We start from the raw sequence: 18,794 nt of genomic DNA on the forward strand, positions 1-18,794 counted from the left end.
GGAGCACGAGGACATAAGATATCTTTCCATGCCCTCGTTTTACACACACACACGAAGGGCAGGAATGTGTGTATATATATATATATATATATATATATATATATATATATATATATTATATTGTAGCACGTTATTAAACGAATGAAAGAGATATATATATAATAATGTGATGGTGATATATCAAATACACCTAATCATTTCAATCTAAAGATGATAATTTCTCTTATCCTGCGGGGATCCTTGATCCAACTTGCTCCAAAGGGGATAAGGGCGGGACAAAAATTTGAAGAACGAGGACAGGGATACCGGATACCTCTCCTTACCCTACCCTGGCCTTGAGTTTGGTTGTATGGATTATGAATTTAATATTAGAATTTGTATTAAACTACTAGCAGTTTGAATATATGATGATTAGGAGCGGGAATTTTCCGTTCTTAAAAATTTCATGTGAGGACGAGACGAAATTTTTTTTTTATTTCCCGAGTAGGGTGAGGACGGGGCGTGGAGACAATGATAGGAGTATACTTTCCGTCTCGTTGCCCTTCCAAATCATTTCTCTTGTGGCTTTGATGCGTCATTTGAATAAGTGAAAAGAAAATGTCATAATAATACATTATATATATATATATATATATATATATATATATATATATATATATATATATATATATATATATGTATATATATATATATATATATATATATACTATACTAATAAGAGCCCAAGAGAGTTAGGCCTATAATGAGTAGAAAAAATGGCGGTCACAGATTTTAATCAAATGAATGGCTCAGATTGATTAAAAGATTGATCATATTTAAATTTTACACTAAAATTTCCTAAAATACCCACACACCGTTACTAATTCCGTTAAAATTTTAAGAATTGCCGTTAGTTCACCATTAACTTACTCATTGATTTCAATAAAAAAAAAAAAAAAAAAAAAAGTCTTAGGTTCGAACCTCATCCCAATCAAAGTTGGCATAATTAGTACTCTATTTTACTCTTAATAAATTATATAAATAATAATTTAGTAGTTACAACAAAAAATAATACATATGCATTTCTTTAATTTAGAATTATGTGTCCACAATGCCTTTATTCAAAAAAAAAAAATTATTATTCATTATCAATAAATTAAATAAGAGAAATAATTTTATTAGTTATATTGTCTTTATTTTTCTTCAATATAAAAATTCTTTATATTCAAATTTATTAATTGATTATATTCGCTACATTGTGCTTACAATGTCTTTATTCAATGACAAAAAATTATTAATTATCAATAAATTAATTAAAAGAAATATTTTCATTAGTTATATTGTCTTTATTTTTCTCAAATGTAAAAATTTTTACTTTCAAATTCATCAATTGATTATATTCACTACATTATCTATTATCTTTTTTGTGCACTATTTTTCTAATTAAATATCAAAGTTATAATACAAAATAATGCTATATATTTATTTACCAAGTATTTTATTAATACCATGAAAAAATTAAAAAAATATAATTAATAAAGTCAACCATATTAACTACTTGAGAGATTTTGTGACAACGAGAGTATTCAAATCACACAACAAATTGAAGTGAGAACTATCTCGCAATGTCCTTGTTTGACAATCAGCAGTTAGCGGTTAACGTTAGCGGATTATACTAGCGTATTTGACCAGCGAATTTATTTAATTATTAATATTGGGTAGAAAAAGTGACCGCCAAATTATTAAATCAAATGAATGGTTCATATTGTTCAGGTTTTAATTTTTTCTTTTAAGATTTTTTAATTTATCCTTAATTATATGATTATCCATTTAACTTTTCCGTTAATTCACCGTTAGTCTAATTCTAATATTAAAGTCTAATATAGAATTATAACTACACCATTAATCTAATTCTAATATTAAAGTCTTAATAGAACTTAACCACAAATCCTAATGTCGGAATCTCCTCAAACAATATTAGTATATATTTAATATTTTATGTCCTAATTTTTATTTGTTCTCCCTTATGTCCCGTATTTGGTTTCAACCATACCTAACAATTATTTTATGAGTTAATTCCAGCAATGGTCCTCCGACTATTGTGATTTTCCAAAATTAGTCCTCAACTTTTAATTTGGACGAAAAAGACACTTGACTTTCAAATTTGTTCCAATAATGGTCCTTCCGTCAAATATCAGTTAAAGTGGCGTTAAGTAGAGGGGTAGTGTAGTCATTTCCTTAATTGCTTTCTTCTCCCTCTTGAAAATACGTATCAGACCAATTTTGGTTTTGGTGGAGTGGGGGATGGAGATTCTGTCACCATCTTACTCTTACCTATTGAACTCAAGTTGGATTCTTGAAGAAAGCAAGAGCACACGCCGAACCGGTTGGAGAATGCCCTGGCTTTGTACGAAAAGGACACGCCGGGCCAGTTGGAGAAGACGACGAAAATGCTGCCGGATATGTATATGTTTGGGAGCTTACGGGATTAAGAGTGTTGTGTTCTTTGAAGCTCTCTTCCAGAACGACGGACTGATCTTTGGTGAGGCGGAGCTTCTGTCTAGAAGTTTCGCCGTCTTCCTCATCGCTGATGCCCCGGGAGCACGCCCGTTTCACGTAGTTTTCTTCTGGGTTCATCGTTATATTTAATTCTCTCTTCCCGCTCACGCTCGAAATCGTGCTGTTCGGCGACGACACTCCGGCCTCCTCCTCCACGTCGGTGGCCGCCGGCGCTCTGTTCACGTCTATCCCTTTCAACAACGTCCGAGTTTCCGCCCTGCATGTCTCCGAGTTCCGATCTACACATAAATACACAAAACCTTATTAAGCTTTTTATCCACTGCAAAGCTTTCTCTTTTCTCTTTCAATACCCAATCAAAGTTGGGATCTTTTACGCCATTTCAAATCAGCAAAACAATACATATATACAGGCTCTTTAAAGCAAGAAAATGACAGGGAAAAAGTCACAATTTTCCCTTGTTTTCTTTTTAAATTTTCAAGAAAAAAATAAAAAGTAAGATTTTGAGCAGATCTGAAACCTGAGGAAGGGAAAGATTCAGGTCCCCAGGGAGGTTTGTGGAAGAGATTGAGAGGTGAAGGGTGAGCGGGCAAGGGATTATTGAGGTGCGGTAATGGCGTCGCAGAAGCAGAGTTTCTACTGATCTCCGGAAAGCTCAAGCTCAAACTCAACCCCAAATCTTCTTTTCCCACCATCATTTTGTTTTCTCAGAATACGACCAAAATCTCACTCAGCCTGGTTCAATTCTTGATATAGACATACACAGATGATTGTAGCAGATGCAGAGGGTGAAAACAGAAAGAGGATGCAATGGAGGAGAGTTGAAGAGCAATGGAAAGAAAAGGGGGGGGGGGGGGGGGTTGGTCAAAAGAAGAAAGCAAATAAGGAAAATGACTATACTACCCCTTTACTTAACACCACCTTAACTTATATTTGACGGAACGACCGTTGCCGGAACAAATAAAGTCAAGTGTCTTTTTTGTCCAAATTAAAAGTCTAGGACCAATTTTGGAAAATTGCAATAGTGGGAGGACCATTGCTGGAATTAACTCATTATTTTATTGACAATTATAATCAATCTTGACTATATTATCTTGCATTTGTAAACTTAGAATTACCTATTTAACCCGCACTGGCTTAGCTCAATGGTTTAGTGGGTAGTATTTGGGAGAAGAGATGAAGGTTTGAACCTCGGCGGCGGCAGTGCGGGAATTATGTCCAAAGTGGGCAGATTCCTTGTGCGTATCAGCATTTGGCCTTGTCTGCTGAACCATTGAGTCACCGTGATTTACAACTTCCCACAATGCTCTGTCGGGTCAGAGTGTGGGGGGCCCTTGGGGTTGGGGACTCAACCTTTGGGAGAAGAATTACCTATTTAAATAAGCAAATTCAACCTTCAATTATCTATGCATGAACAATTTCAATATAATCATGCCTTAATATACTTTAAAGTACTTATTTAAAAAAAAGCATTGAGCATTATCTCAATCGCGCAATGCGCGTAAAAAACTAGTATATATATATATATATATATATATATATATATATATATATATATATATATATATATATATATATATATATATATATCAATAGTACCCTAGCTAATTCGTAATAGTGAAGGCTCACTTTCTATCTTTAAGATGGATATATACGCAATATCACTACTTTATATTTTTCTTATTTTGGCATATGGGTTCATCCCCAATAATTGTATTCCACAAGACTACCTACAGTACAACATCAACCAAAAAGGAATATATGTTCAAAACGATAATATTTATCTTCTGCTTTAGAATCAAGGATAATAGGAAATTTATTGGCCCAAGACAACATCATAGTCGTTTTATATTCAAGCTTGGGCTGGTCTTTTAATTTTGCCCAAGAGACAATACAACATCTCATTCAACGTAGCGTTATGCTGTACATCTGCGACGTCGTTTTGGCGTTTAACTTAAAAAAAAAAAATCAGAATTGCATAACTACACATCTGTAATTTCACTACACTTTTATAATTTCATAACTATACATCCAAAATTGCATAACTACACTTTCAGAATTGCATAACTACACTTCTAGAATTGCATAACTACACATCCATAACTTCATAACTACACATTCATAACTTCATAACTACACATTCATAACTTCATAACTACACTTCTAGAATTGCATAACTACACTTCCAGAGTTTCATAACTAAAAAATCCAAAATGAATGAACTAAAAATGAATAACATAATGTTGTTGCTGGGAATCGAAACTGATTTTTTTTTTTAAGTAGGACGCGCGTTTTATGCAAAACGACGTCGTTTTTGCATCCATATGCACCATACAGGGTGCATACGGATGCACAACATAATTTGCCCTCATTCAACTATTCTAGTACATGAATATTTTGATTAACAGAAAAATTAATAGTCGTTAGTTGAAGGCACACTTTGAATGAATGAGATAAATCAGCCAAGCTAGATTACCTAGCTGGCTAGCTAGCTAGATTTGACTGGCTTAAACGAGCAATAAAGTTAAAAGACAACTCTCATAGCTGACAAGCTTAACCAAAAAAATCAATAGACAACTCCCATGAAGAGTCAAATTTAAAATTATATAATTACCAAGCTAACTGTTTGATTAGTTAAAAAAAAATATAACTGTTTAATCAACTTGATTTAAGGTGGCTCGAAATATGAATCCATGCATGCATGGCAATTGGCAACAGTCTAATTTAAGGCACAAAAATTAAAGAGCATCAAAGTGACAGACTGACAACCATGTTCAACATGTTCTCCAGCTGCAACTTGTATATATAGATTCACTAGCTTTGAAATTCTATGGTGTTAGATAGATATATTCTTTTTGAAGATAAGTACCATTGATTTTATTATCGGGGATGGTCTAATGTTTTTTTTTTAAAAATTAAAATAAAATATAAGAGGAGAGTTGAGATAGGAATGAAGAGATTGAGTGCGATATGATGGAGTAGTTGTCGTCTTTGTTTGTATTGCTTTGAAAGAAATTTGAAACGAAAGAGATTTATTAGAAAGATGCTAAGTGCGTGACTCGTCGAGGACTCTTATTTGATGGATCGAGTAATGCATCAATAAGTCTGGACGGGGTTAGCGTACTGGTTTAATATATAGTATTTGAGAGAAGATACTAAAATTTAAATTTCGACAGTGGTAGTGTGGCAAATTATACCGTGCATCAAGGCGCATAATGCATTGTGCGTCCTGACTCAAAATGACGTCGTTTTGAACCTTTTTGTGTGTCTGCTGTTAACTCTTTAAAAAAAATCATGTTTCGAATGTAAAAATTGTATAATAGAATACACAGAATTTTATACCTGAAAACACAGAATTTTATATCTGAAAATTCTCATGTTTCGAATGTACAAAATTATATAATAGAATGCACAAAATTTTATACTGGAAAACACATAATTTTATAACTGAAAATTCTCATGTTTCGAATGTACAAAATTATATAATAGAATGCACAAAATTTTATACCTGAAAATACAGAACTTACAAAAACGACGTCGTTTTGGAAGGCGCGGGCGCACATTGCTATGTGCGCCCTGGTGCACGGTATAACAATTGTAGCCGTGTGGAGATTATGCCAAAAGTGGACAAATCTCAGATTCCTTGTGCACACCGACGTTTAACCATGTCTATTGAGTCAGAGTGATTTACATCTTTTCAAATGCTCTGTCGGACTGGAGTATGAGGGTACTTAGAGTTGGGGATTCAACCTTGATATATAATGGAGTATTATAGTCACAAAAATTTATTATATGATATTATAATCGAGGATATAGAATACTCCATACCAAAAAGAAATTTTAAAAAAAAAAAAAAAGAAAAAAGAAAAGAAAAGAAAAGAAAAGTAGTGAGGAGTCACCATAGAAATTTCTAGATTTACACTGCTCTTACATATACATATATATACGATGACTAACCGTAACAGTTATTAGGTATTCCGTTATTCATCTTCCCCATCTATCTCTCTCAGATCACTTCGGGATTCTAAAAAATCCTTTCGAATGAAGCTGCAGAGTTCTGCAGAATTTTAGCAAAAAGTCTAAGAAAACCATGCAAGCTGCCTGATTGATCATCCATCGTATATATACATATGATCCCAAATCCGACAAAAAAAAACGTTGAAAAAAGGTGTAAAGATCGAATACAATTCAAAATTTCCATAAAAAAACAATCTTAATCGTTTCTTCCTGGTTCTTGAATTCTCCCGGAGGATCATCGGCACTTGCCCGCCGGCCGGCGGCGGACATTTCTGGATCATCTTGAACGCATCTGGCTGTCCGTGCAGTACAAAGTAGTGGTGCACATCTCGTAAGGATTGGCGGGCGGCGGCAGACAATTGGCGGCGAAAATCCGGCCGCCGCCGCCGCCGCCGCCGTTGTGAGCCTGCTGCAGCGCCGCCGCCTGATTTGGATCGTAGAGGAGACTCATTCTAACATCTTCAGTAATGGTTTCCTCCTCCGGCGTGCCATGGCCGCCGCCGCCTCTTTCATCGTTTTTCGCAAATCTTCCCCTCACCCGTGGCCGGCTGTCCGCCAGAGTTTTCCGGCACGCATACTGCCCAGTTGCAAAACCACTTTTAGTTCGTCAAATCATAAAAATTCTCTCTTTTTCTTGAGAACCAAAAACAAGTAGTCTTTGTATATGATCTAAGAGTTACATCAATCACATATTTATTATTCCATATGTCTCAAAAAGTTCTTGGGATTCGATTCTTGAAGAGTAAAATTTACTTTGTAATTACCAGAACAGAATATAAACATGACAGATAAAACAGGATTACGAGTTTAATTAGTATGGTAAATAAGTAATACCTTGATCTTCTTACTGAAATTCCTCTCATTCCTTTTCTTCAAGTACCTATGGATCTTCTCCTTCCTTTGCTCAACAGAAAGCTTTCCCACTTTGAAGGTGGAATCCTCTAAGCTTGTGATCTCTGATGCCAATGGCGTCGAAGTGCTGAGGTGTTGGCTTTCACTGCTTACTGCCTTTTATTCAACAAGACAATTAAAGAAAAGTTCAGTTAAATCGATCTTGCCCACAATCTACCACTCATAAATACAATTGATTAAACTCTGTCTTATGGCCCTAGCTGTTAAAGGAACATAAATAGATAAACCAGCTTAGGTTGGACAGTTGATCGATTCAAATAAAAAAAGGTGACAGGATCAAACTTATAATCTTGTGATTGCTTCGAATTCAGTTAAATCTTGAAAGAATGTGTGGAATTTCAAGAAATGTTGAGTGGGTATGGTTAAAGTTGGTACCTGAAGGTCATTGGAGAAGTTGTAAGCCCGTGAGATGGTGTCAGGGCAAAAAAGTCTGCCATTGTCTACTTGAAAGTCCAGTTCTTGAGGCTGAAACATGGCGGCGCCGGTGAAGATGCCGGAATTTTCAGCGGGGAGGTAGTTTCCGATGGTGGTGGGGTCGAGGATTGAACAGGACGGCATGTAAGAAGGAACAGACGGCAAGCATTCTTCCTCGTACGGTTGTTGAGGCAGGGGTGGCGGAATGAGCTGCTCCGGCGGGTACTGGCCGCCCGGGACGGGGCCCTGGCCGTTGAGCAGCGAGAAGTCGAACTGGCCGTCGAGGAGGAACTGCGGCGGGATGGAGAAGTCGACGTCGTCGGGGATAAAGTCTATAGTACGCGAAATGTCGTCTTCTTGCGGGTCAAAAAAGACGGACAAGTTGTTATTATTGTTGGCAGCGCCGCCGCCGTTGGCCGGTTCGTTAATCCCCACCGCCGCCGCGTTAGTGGCGATTTCGTCGTTCTTTTCAGCTCCGCCGGTGAACTTACTCATGTCTTGAGTGTGGGCGGAAAGACCCGTGGAATGCGACGAATGTTCCTCGTAACAACAATTGGAGCTGGAACCCACCTCGGAAATTTGCACCGCCGTCTCCGGGAACAGCTCCGACTCACAAAACTCAAGAAGTTGTGCAGTACTTAAGGGGCTTGTAATCTCCTCCTGCAACAATCCACCATAATAACAATTAGTGAAATTAAATTAAACCATAATAACCCAATCATGCAATCCCATTCTTGCATGCATGTTCTATAGATACTAAGGACCTCCTACGCCCCCAGACACGACAGAGAGAACACCTGATCACAAATAATCCACTAAAAGAATAAAATCTGCTTACATTTTTCAGGTCCGTTCTATTGCTTATCAATTTTATGTTAGAACGATTTGCGATCATATCCCACACTTTGGTGGGAGCATTGATAGATATGGGGAGAGCAAAGGGCAAGTAATCTTTTTGGGGGGAGAAATAGTGTCACATACAAATTGGGAAAGGCAATAATAACAACTTTAGAGCACTAAGAAGCCCCATTATGAAAAAGCTAAGGCATAAATGAAGTGGTACTATATCCCTACCTGCAATTTTTCTGAATAAGCTAAGAGAATCAAACAACCAAACATTATTATGCATTCTTCAAATGGGAAAGCTTAAGTGCTACGATGAGTGAAAAAAAGCTAAAAGATTCCATTGTAATCCAAGAAAGAAAGCATGGAAGTTGCCCATCAAAATGCTTTCAAGAAAATGATATGTTTTGGAATAACTTCTAAAAGATGATGATAATGATCATCATGATGATCATGAAGGTTGCTTTCATATTCATTCCCACCCTGCTGGACTCACTTTCTTTAATTCATTGTTATCTATCGTATCCCACCCCTTACCCCTACCTATTAGCTTATCATCAACTTCACATCTTTCCAAGAATCTTCATTCTTTCTCTCAATACGACTCTCGTATAAAATACAAATACACAGAAACAGAGAACAGAAAACAAAAAACAAGGTCTGGGTCTTCTCTAATGAAGTAGTGGAAGTTATATATATACCTACAAATAAACATAAACAAAGAACAGAAAACAAAAAACAGAAAACAGGGTTTGGGTCGGGCCACGAATAACATATATATATATATATATATATATATATATATATATATATATATATATATATACTATGTGAAAAAGGGAAGGGAGCAAAGAAAAGTTACCATGGGAAGCTGATGATGATGATGCTCCTGAGGAAGATGATGATATCCCATGTTGTTGTTGTTGTTGTCGTCGTCGTTTAGATTGTGAATGGGAGAAATATGGTGAGGGGAAAGCTAGGTTTTATGATGTAAAAGACTTGGCGACTACGCTTCCGAGGATGAGAGACAAGGAAATAAGCAGAAAGTCGTCGTAGGTTGTCTTACCTAGCTTAATGGTAGCGTTGATGGTGAGTGGAAGGGAAGGCTCCATGCAAGAAAATAGGCTGTTTTGATGTGAGAAAAAGGAGGGAAGGTTTAGGAGGAGGAGAGTTGGGTGGGTGTGCTTGGCGGAAAAGGAGTCTGTTAAATAGGGTTTGTATGTAAAATGTGTTGCACGCTTGGCCTACTTTAATTTCATGTGTCGGCCGTACGGCCTATGATGTCGGATCCCAAGTTTGTTTGTTTGTTTGTCTTCTTCAATTCGTCCGTACGTAAGGGTTGGACTACTGTGTGTTGACCACCGTACGTCCTTTAAATTTGGGGCAGTCAACCGTGGTTGGACATTCGTTGACTGGAGTCTGGAGGAGGATGACACGTACGCTATTGTCTCTGCGCCTGCGGTTTGCTGACATGGCCACACAACATTTTAAGTTTGATTTACCGTGAGGGTTGTTTATTGGCCTTCTTGGTTTTAGCCGGTCAACTATGGATAACCTAAACTAGTTTACCTCCTTGCGGTCATTTGCTGGCTATGGTCATAAGCATACTTCACTTAGAGCACATTTTCAAGTAGCAATGACAGATTTTTCTGTAAATTAAAGTAGGGTAAAACTTATGTGGTCAAGCCATGCCAGATTGACCGTGTGAAAATGTGAGTTAGCTAGGTTAACATAATTTGTAATACTGTTGGATTTATGTAGATCTGGGTTGAACCATTATGACACGACCCACTTGATATTACTAGTTAATTACACACTTATATTTTTCTTTATGTTCTGGGTGTGCATATTCTAATTGATTAAAAAAAAATGAATCATAATCTTCATTTATTTTCTTTCGGTTCAATGAATCATAACATATGATCAATACTCGAGGGTATCCTTAGCTTATCATTTTTTCTTCAAGTAATACTAATAACCGGACTTGCTCCAATGTAAAAATAATGCATCAAGATAAATTCAAGTTAAATGTTTGACATGACACATTCTTATCAGAGTTGAATCTCCAATGTAATTTCACACTTATACTATCAGCAATTTCTTTACTACCTGTCCTAAACGTACTGTTTAATTAATGATGTTAAATTTAAATAACATGTTCTCGGGTAATTTTAACACACATATATATGGACCCCCACCCCCTCATAGGCTCCTATTCTTGATATGGAATGTTAGTCCCACACATGATGTTTTCAAAAAGGAGAAAATAAAGTGGCATGCAAGGCATTGATGCTAACTTAATTTGCTCAATTTACTTCAAAAATATTGTCACTCAAAAGCGACACTGCCTTTGCATCTCTCGGTCAAACATATCAACTGAATATTATCCAACATGGAGCAGAATTGATGTATCAACACATAACCATCTGTGAATAGTATAGAGATCATTTTATTCTACTATCTTTCTCGGTTTGAATCGATCAGTTATAGACAATCTATATTGATTTATCTTATTGTGATAATTTGCCTATTAAGATTACAAGATGAACCTTACCCATAATACACATTGGAATAGCAGTTGCATGCAGAATTTCCCGTAAATCAAATACGTCATTTTATTCATAATTATGGAGTAATTATTTAGCCAATATACTTAAATATGTTTAATTTAATCATTATAACATTATATAGCGAAGTTAACTTTTTCTTTTTTTTTTCTTTTGTCGTCCAACCACATGTTTTGTCAATCACTCATCAATTAGAATTACACACCGAGATTAATCTAGTTCATGCTAGGTAGTACTTATTGAAGTGATTTACGTTACCTATGGATTTAAGTGTTTTAATACGAGGATTTGTTCGTAAATTAAATATTTACGAATTCTAGTAATTTACCTACGTACTTTTCTATTGATAAATTTACTTTTTATTATAAATAATTTTAATTATTTCTTGAGATGAAAATGATGACATGATTCGAATAAGATCATATGTGGACAAAATTTATGCTTAAATGACAAAAATAACTTTGTAAAAATTATGATTTTTGAACATTTTCATCAAGAGGTGACAAAATATGTCTATGTGTGACTAGAGACTAAATCAACACTCTAAATTACTAAGGGACTGAGTTTACACAAGACATAACTCAAAACCAAATATGTCATTTCTCCTATTGTATATATGCATGCATGAAAATTTTTACATTATTATTTGGTATTAATTAAAACGCCAATAATGTATGTCAATTTTGAGTTTTTAACTAACTATTAATTATTTTTCATCCGCCAATGACATTGTAGTCTAGTGGCACAGAGTGACTTTCTCAAAATAAGAGATCATGAGTTTGATCTCCAGACTTTTTGTGCTTCAATAAATTAGAAAGTAGTTATAAACAGATACTACATTATAATATAATTCGTAATACAAAAAAAAAAAAAAAAATTATCTTTCATCAAATTAAAGAGATTCCCGAATCTTGAAGATTTCATTAGTGGCTGTGAGTAAAGTCCCTGGAAAGGGACAACACAACACTTGGGAAACTATTTTGACTGTACGGATAAGCCTATGTGTTTGAACTTTTTAACATATGCTTTTCGAATATATTTCTTTGTATTTGTAGTATTCAATTACTCTACTAGTACAGGTGCTGTCATTAGTCACACACACATTATATTTTGTATTCCAGCAAAGAAGAGACGTTGACATTTTCCATGACATTAATATATAAATAACTTATAAATTTTGTTATTACTCATCCAATCACAACGTTACACATACACGTACAGTCACATAATATATGTATGTATATATAATTAGATGTGAAAATGTCGAAAGCAACTCTAGCTAGCTATAACATGCTCAAACATTTGACTTGGTAATCGCAAAATTTTAAATTTAACTCTTGGAATTATTTAGTATGTGTTGTATTCTTAGTTTGAGTCAAATAACTATGAACAACAATCTATATTAGTTTATCTCATTGTGGTTATTTGTCAATAGAACCGTCAAAACGGATGTAACCCACCAGACTAGCCTGTCCCTCCCAGCCAAAAGGGTAGGGTGGACTTTGTGTAACATGTGTATGTATATATATACACACAAAGAGAGCATTTTATTATATAATTATATATAAAATTATATATGTTTATTTATTTATTTATATTGAAAAAATGTATTAGTAATTAGTATATTGTATAAATAATTTGTTATATTGACTTATATACTAACGCATGTATTTAATTATTTATTATGACTTATTACTTTATTAGTTATTATATTATTTTGTTTAACAAATTAAAACTGCATTAATATATGTTTAAACTATCCAATTTATTTTAGTATACAATTATTATATTTTTATATTAATTTTTTTAATTTAAAATTTTTAAAATTTGACAGGCCCCACCAAAGCCCGTGGGTTTAATGCAGAGTAGGGTGAGCTTGCCTCCCTAAGGCCTATATTATTTGTTGGCTTGGGTGGGCCTCGTCTCGCCAGTCCGTTTTGACAACTCTATTTTTCCCAATTAGGGTTACAAGTAGGGCTTCACCAAGGCAAATTATGCTGTGCATCCGTATGCACCATGCATGGGACATACGGATGTAAAAACGACGTCGTTTTGCATCAAAATGCGCGTCCTACTTTAAAAAAATCAGTTTCGATTCTCAGCAACAACATTATGTTATTCTTTTTTTAGTTCATTTATTCTGGATTTTTTTAGTTATAAAATTCTGGATGTGTAGTTATGAAGTTATGGATATGTAGTTATGCAATTATGGATTTATAGTTATAAAGTTATGGATGTGTAGTTATGCAATTCTAGATGTATAGTTATGAAGTTATGGATGTGTAGTTATGCAATTCTGGATTTATAGTTATGAAATTATGGATGTGTAGTTATGTAATTCAGGATGTAGAGTTATGAAATTATGAATGTGTAGTTATGTAATTTTGATTTTTTTTTTTTAAAGTTAGACGTCAAAACGACGTCGTTTTTGCATCCGGATGCACCATGCTTGGTGCATACGGATGCACAGCAAAACGATCCATTCACCAAATATGCACTTGCAAGTTCCATCAAATTTGAACTTGAAGTGAGCTTGAGTCGAACTCAAGTTTAAGACGTACTCTTTGACTCGTGGTTTGTTAAGTCACTTACAAATCAATTGAAATGAACTCGAGCTTTTTATATATATTAGAAGTTTCTAAGGTGTCAATCGACACTAGTACCTCTTTATATTTGGTACCACCTAAAGTAAATAGTAAAAGGTATTGAGCTGATCGAGTTTGTAACAGAAATTATAAAGATATTGTTCTAAAAGCACCCAGTACAAACTCAATGGCCATGTTTGGTAAATGGCTGTTAGCTGTTAGCTGTTAGCTGAATGGGTTAATTAGTGGGTATAATTCGTTAATAACATTAGCTGATTGTAGAAATGTGTTTGATCAATTAGTTGTTAGCTAATAGCTCTTTGGTATAATTTTTTTTTCTTAAAACACTAATTGAAAAAATCATTTTGAGCAGCTTTTTGAATTTTAGTTTTCTGGAGTTGATTTTTTAATGAGTTAATACCCAAAATCGTCCTCGACTATAGTGGTTTTTCTCAATTTCGTCCTAAACGACTTTGGTGACCTAATATCGTCCCAGACTTTTGTGTTTCGCTCAATTTAGTCCCAGACTTTTGTGTTTTTCTCAATTTAGTCCCTCATTTGTTATTCTGTCCATTTGGTGTTAAATAAATAGACAATTCAGTAATTTTAATATTGGCATCTCTTTACTCATAGACATGTGAACTGCGAAATCCTTTTTTTTTTTACGAATTACCCCTAGAATTACTCCTAAAACTGCGAATATAAAATTTGATTTGCAGGTCCGGGAGTAATTCTGGGTGTAATTCGTACAAGAAAGAGGAATTTCGCACTTCACAAGTTGAAAGTAAAGAGAGATCAATATTGACATTACTGAATTGTCCATTTATTTAACACCAATTTGACGAAATAACAAATGGAGGACTAAATTGAGCGAAACACAAAAGTCTGGGACGATATTAGGTCACCAAAGTCGTTTAGGACGAAATTGAGAAAAACCACTATAGTCGAGGACGATTTTGGGTATTAACTCATATTTTAATCAAATCAAACAATTAATAGTGATTAAATAACAGGTCAATATCTTTTTTAAAGTTTTAAGACTTTGCTTCAAGTACAAAGAGTCACAACGATGAGACATTATTACAGGAGCCAAAAAGGTGAATAGCTTAAACCCACTTCACCACACATAATTTAGAAAGTAATTAAAGAGAGTGTTTAGTAGAGATTGATGTGCATCATATCAAAATGTAACATCCATCTTATGGTTTCAATGGTTCCTTTGATGTCATGTCTAAATGTTTTTATTCGACTTTAATTTTATTTATTATATACTTTATTTCTATACTTCCCCCCTTTAATTAATCAGTAGCCATTATTCAGTTCTAAGAAAAAGAAAAAACTATTCTCAATATGTATGTGCATGGTGTTTCTCAATTATTTTTTGTTAATTATTTTAGCCTCAAATTATTTTGTTGGTTGCAATTTTTGTTCTTAAAATAATAAAACTATTAAACTCCATTAAATTTTTACGTAATATATGTGTATTTTAGATTTTCTTTTTGTTGTATTCTTTAATTATAACTATTTTCAATTATAATATTTTATCTGCAAAATAGATAATTTGATTTAACTTCGTGTAATGAAAAACATGCACGATTTACATACCAAAATTAATGCAAAAGGGAAAATCAAGATTTCAACTTTAAGTAAAAAAATTGAAAAAACTATTTCAAAATGAATATCAATTTCATTTTCCTTTTTTATTTTTTATTTTTTTTAATGGAAGTTTGTTATTGATTGAACATGCCCTTAATCAATGTTTCTAAATTCTAAAGGAAGACAATAACAATTTAAGACAAATGTTAACTAAATTTATTAGGGTGTACTTTTTTTTTTTTTAATCAAGGATGAGGGGTTGACCTAGAAAGTTAATATAAGCCTAAGAGGGCGTGGCTCCACCCTAATAGATGGGGATTCTTTGTGCAAACTTTGCGCCGCATTGGTCTTTTCATATCTATATATCCGCACGGGCATCCACCAAGATCCTGAGCCCCGTGTCATGTGAAAGGGAGCGAGTAGCCACAAAATAAGCCGCTCAGTTTTGCTACGATAACTAACCAATTTAGTTCGTTATTTGTAAAAATTAAAATATTTTTCGATTTATTAATTTTCAAAAGATAATAAAGTTTTTTTTTTTTTTTTGGAAGGAAAAGATAATAAAGTGTTAAATAGTGTCCTATATTTAAAGAGGAATCTATAGCGACACTAGGAGGGGGGGGGGGGGGGGGGTATATTACTATTCTTTTTCTTTTTCATTGTTGAATACAGTATAATTGATGCATGCACATTTTTATTCATATCCATCCTCAATTATTATTACAGAATAATAATAATAATAATAATAATATAATAATAATAATAATAATAATAATAATAATAATAATAATAATAATAATAGTAACTGTGTGACAAATTTGATCAATATGATTATACTGAAAAATGTAATATTTTTAAATCAATATATATATATATATATATATATATATATATATATATATATATATATATATATATATATATATTCTCAAATTGATCTTTCCCTTTAGACCACAATCATTACCTGTGAGTGTCTACCGAGTACACTCCCCATTGTAACCATAGCTAACAAATGACCACAAAGAGATAAATTAATCTAGGTTGTCCATAGTTGAACGAATCAAACCAAGGAGCCTATGTTGTCCCCATTGAGGTTAGAGTCGAATTTGGATTCTTGTGGTTACCCAACTAACTTGACTTAAGTTAAATAGATAATTCTTTTTTGGATGCACGAGATGCTAAGGATCGATGCCCTGACAATAAACTACACGAGATTAACATTGTGGCCCTGTTTGGTAAAAAATTGGTTTATAGGTCAATTTTGACTTATTTGACCACTGTTAATTGTTTGATTTAGTTAAAATATCAATACAAATGTTTGGTTAATTAGTTTTTTGCAACTTCAAATGACTAAAATTCAAAAAGTTACTCCAAACAATTTTTTCACTTAGCTTTTTGATAAAAGAAATTATACCAAACAACTATTAGCTAACAACTAATTTACTAAACACTTTTCTACAATCAGTTAATGTTATCCACTATTTATACACTCTAATTAATACAATCAGCTAACAGCTAACAACTAACAACTATCAGCTAATAGTCATTTTACCACACAGGACAATCTTTTTAAGACACAAAACGCCTAGATTGATAGTTTTTTAATCTCAAGACCGCTTCTTCTTCAATCGACTCGACTAATAATGCCTTAGTAGTCAGATCATGTACAACGGAATAAAGATTAATTGGCTTTAATTTAGTGCTCACCAACTCGATCCCTTTAGTCCTAATTAGTTACCCGAAGACATTCTTAAAAGAATATCATTATCATTATTAAAGTTTGCAGAAGGTTTCCCATTCCAAAACTGGGAAAATGGCATTCACTAAGCGATCTTTGCCTTTTCCTTAATATGGACAAACACACAATAATGCTCTTCCCACGTTGCTTGGAGTGTTTCAAGATCCGACAGATCGAGGAGCTAGATTAAGGATCGCCAGATAGGTTTGGAACAAAGATTCCGTTGATATCAGATCGTCCGATGAAGAAGGAAAAAGGGATTCCAGACACTATATATCGATGGATTTAACTCTTGATGATGATGTAATATGTGAATTTATTTGAGCTGCTAGCTAGCTGGAAGCCTGGAATGGAAGCTCTTTGATATGATCTGATCACACATGGCTGCTGCATTTATGCAAAGGTGTTGGAATATATATGAGCATCCACAGATTGAACACTATATATATATGATTCTGAGATCATGAAATGACTCCATAATCTTGCATTATTCATGTTGGGTTTAATCCCAGATTGAGGTTCTGATGACTCTTGAAGATGATGTATAGGTGCACATGCATTTGTCTTCCTCGGATTTGAAGGTGTCTAGTTGATGTATAATTTAGTGTGTGTTGTTTATTGTCTAAAAACCTTGTACGACAACGTAACCTTCAAATCATATAAGATTTGCAAATAAGATCGAATTGCACACGATTTATATGCGTTGCTAGTCAATTTACACACGAATTCACCTTTTGATTGTAAATTGTAATGCATACTTTGAATTCAAGAAATGAAAATTAAAGGGGACAAACAAGTGGAGTTGTCATCAGAGATTGGTTCAAATTTGATCAAATTTAAACTTAAACTAACTTGTTAAATAATTGAGTCGAGTTTCAACTTATAATTTTTTGGATTGTAGCTTGTAAGCTAGATATATATAGTTCATATTATTAAGCACTACTATTTGACCTAATCAAATTAAAATCCAGCCTTATAAATAAATAAATGTATACTTATATATAGGAGAAAATTAAAAAAAGTTAATGGGCAAAAAACAAAGAGAGTTGACAAAAAAAAAAGAAAAAAAAGAAAAAAAAAAAGGAAGATTCTAAATTAAAGTTGGACAAAAATGTTTTAAAAAAAATTGAACGAAAAAAAGCAAAACTCGTTTGGCAAACCAGTTTCTTGTTAGAAAAAATAATTCTGAAAATAAATTTTTTCTCATAGTCAACAAGACACGCAAGTTCTCGTATACTGTAAATAAATAAATAAATAAAAGAAAAAAAAAAAAAAAAAAAAAGAGGTCCAAGCAACCATTGCTGCCCATGCATTGATGCCTTATTCTTTGGTTCCTTCTTCGTCTTCCAAATATGGAGATGAAGAAGGGTCCTCTTTCCCTTCTTAATCTGGAGACAAAGAAAAAGAGAAGAAAAAGGTAGCCATAGTTGTCTTCAACCTCTATTTTTTTTTTGTTTTTTTTTTTTTAGTTTTCCCTTCTTTGTCTCTAGATTTGGAGACGAAGGAGAGAAGAAGTAGCAGCCATGACTGCCTTCAACCTCTTCCTTTTTTTTTTTCCTTTCCTTTCTTTGTCTCCCGATCTGGAAACGAAGAAGGGAAAGATGACCCTTCTTCATCTCCAGATT

General features: G+C 33.8%; 2 protein-coding genes across 3 annotated transcripts; both read right to left on the bottom strand.

The window, feature by feature from the left end:
• Positions 1–2,322: 2,322 nt before the first annotated feature.
• LOC109175473 (homeobox-leucine zipper protein HAT4-like) lies at positions 2,323–3,268 on the bottom strand. Its single transcript, XM_019324732.1, has 2 exons — positions 3,018–3,268; positions 2,323–2,777 (listed from the first exon to the last, which is right to left on the bottom strand). The coding sequence occupies exons 1-2, from the start codon at positions 3,193–3,195 to the stop codon at positions 2,323–2,325; spliced, it is 633 nt and encodes a 210-aa protein (XP_019180277.1). The 5' UTR covers positions 3,196–3,268.
• Positions 3,269–6,577: 3,309 nt separating this feature from the next.
• Positions 6,578–9,886, bottom strand: LOC109175683. Of its 2 annotated transcripts, none has more exons than XM_019325006.1 (4): positions 9,546–9,886; positions 7,802–8,500; positions 7,349–7,522; positions 6,578–7,091 (listed from the first exon to the last, which is right to left on the bottom strand). In XM_019325006.1, exons 1-4 carry the CDS (start codon positions 9,594–9,596, stop codon positions 6,792–6,794), a joined length of 1,224 nt encoding a protein of 407 aa, XP_019180551.1. In that variant the 5' UTR covers positions 9,597–9,886; the 3' UTR covers positions 6,578–6,791. The 2 variants fall into 2 exon arrangements, with proteins under 2 accessions (XP_019180551.1, XP_019180550.1); XM_019325005.1 differs by lacking the exon at positions 9,546–9,886 and adding an exon at positions 8,679–8,901.
• Between the last annotated feature and the right edge of the window lie 8,908 nt (positions 9,887–18,794).

This window comes from Ipomoea nil, unplaced genomic scaffold, assembly GCF_001879475.1.
Source record: "Ipomoea nil cultivar Tokyo-kokei standard unplaced genomic scaffold, Asagao_1.1 scaffold0688, whole genome shotgun sequence".
Taxonomy (NCBI): Eukaryota; Viridiplantae; Streptophyta; class Magnoliopsida; order Solanales; family Convolvulaceae; genus Ipomoea; species Ipomoea nil.

Bases quoted from the DNA above. Each gene is read 5' to 3' on its own strand.
- LOC109175473 (XM_019324732.1), bottom strand. From the start codon at position 3,195: ATGATGGTGGGAAAAGAAGATTTGGGGTTGAGTTTGAGCTTGAGCTTT. The intron at 2,778-3,017 runs GTTTCAGATCTG...ATTTATGTGTAG, and splicing joins TGAATCTTTCCCTTCCTCAG to ATCGGAACTCGGAGACATGC.
- LOC109175683 (XM_019325005.1), bottom strand. From the start codon at position 8,735: ATGATCGCAAATCGTTCTAACATAAAATTGATAAGCAATAGAACGGAC. The intron at 8,501-8,678 runs GTAAGCAGATTT...GGATTGTTGCAG, and splicing joins ATAGAACGGACCTGAAAAAT to GAGGAGATTACAAGCCCCTT. The intron at 7,092-7,348 runs GTATTACTTATT...GCAACTGGGCAG, and splicing joins ATTTCAGTAAGAAGATCAAG to TATGCGTGCCGGAAAACTCT.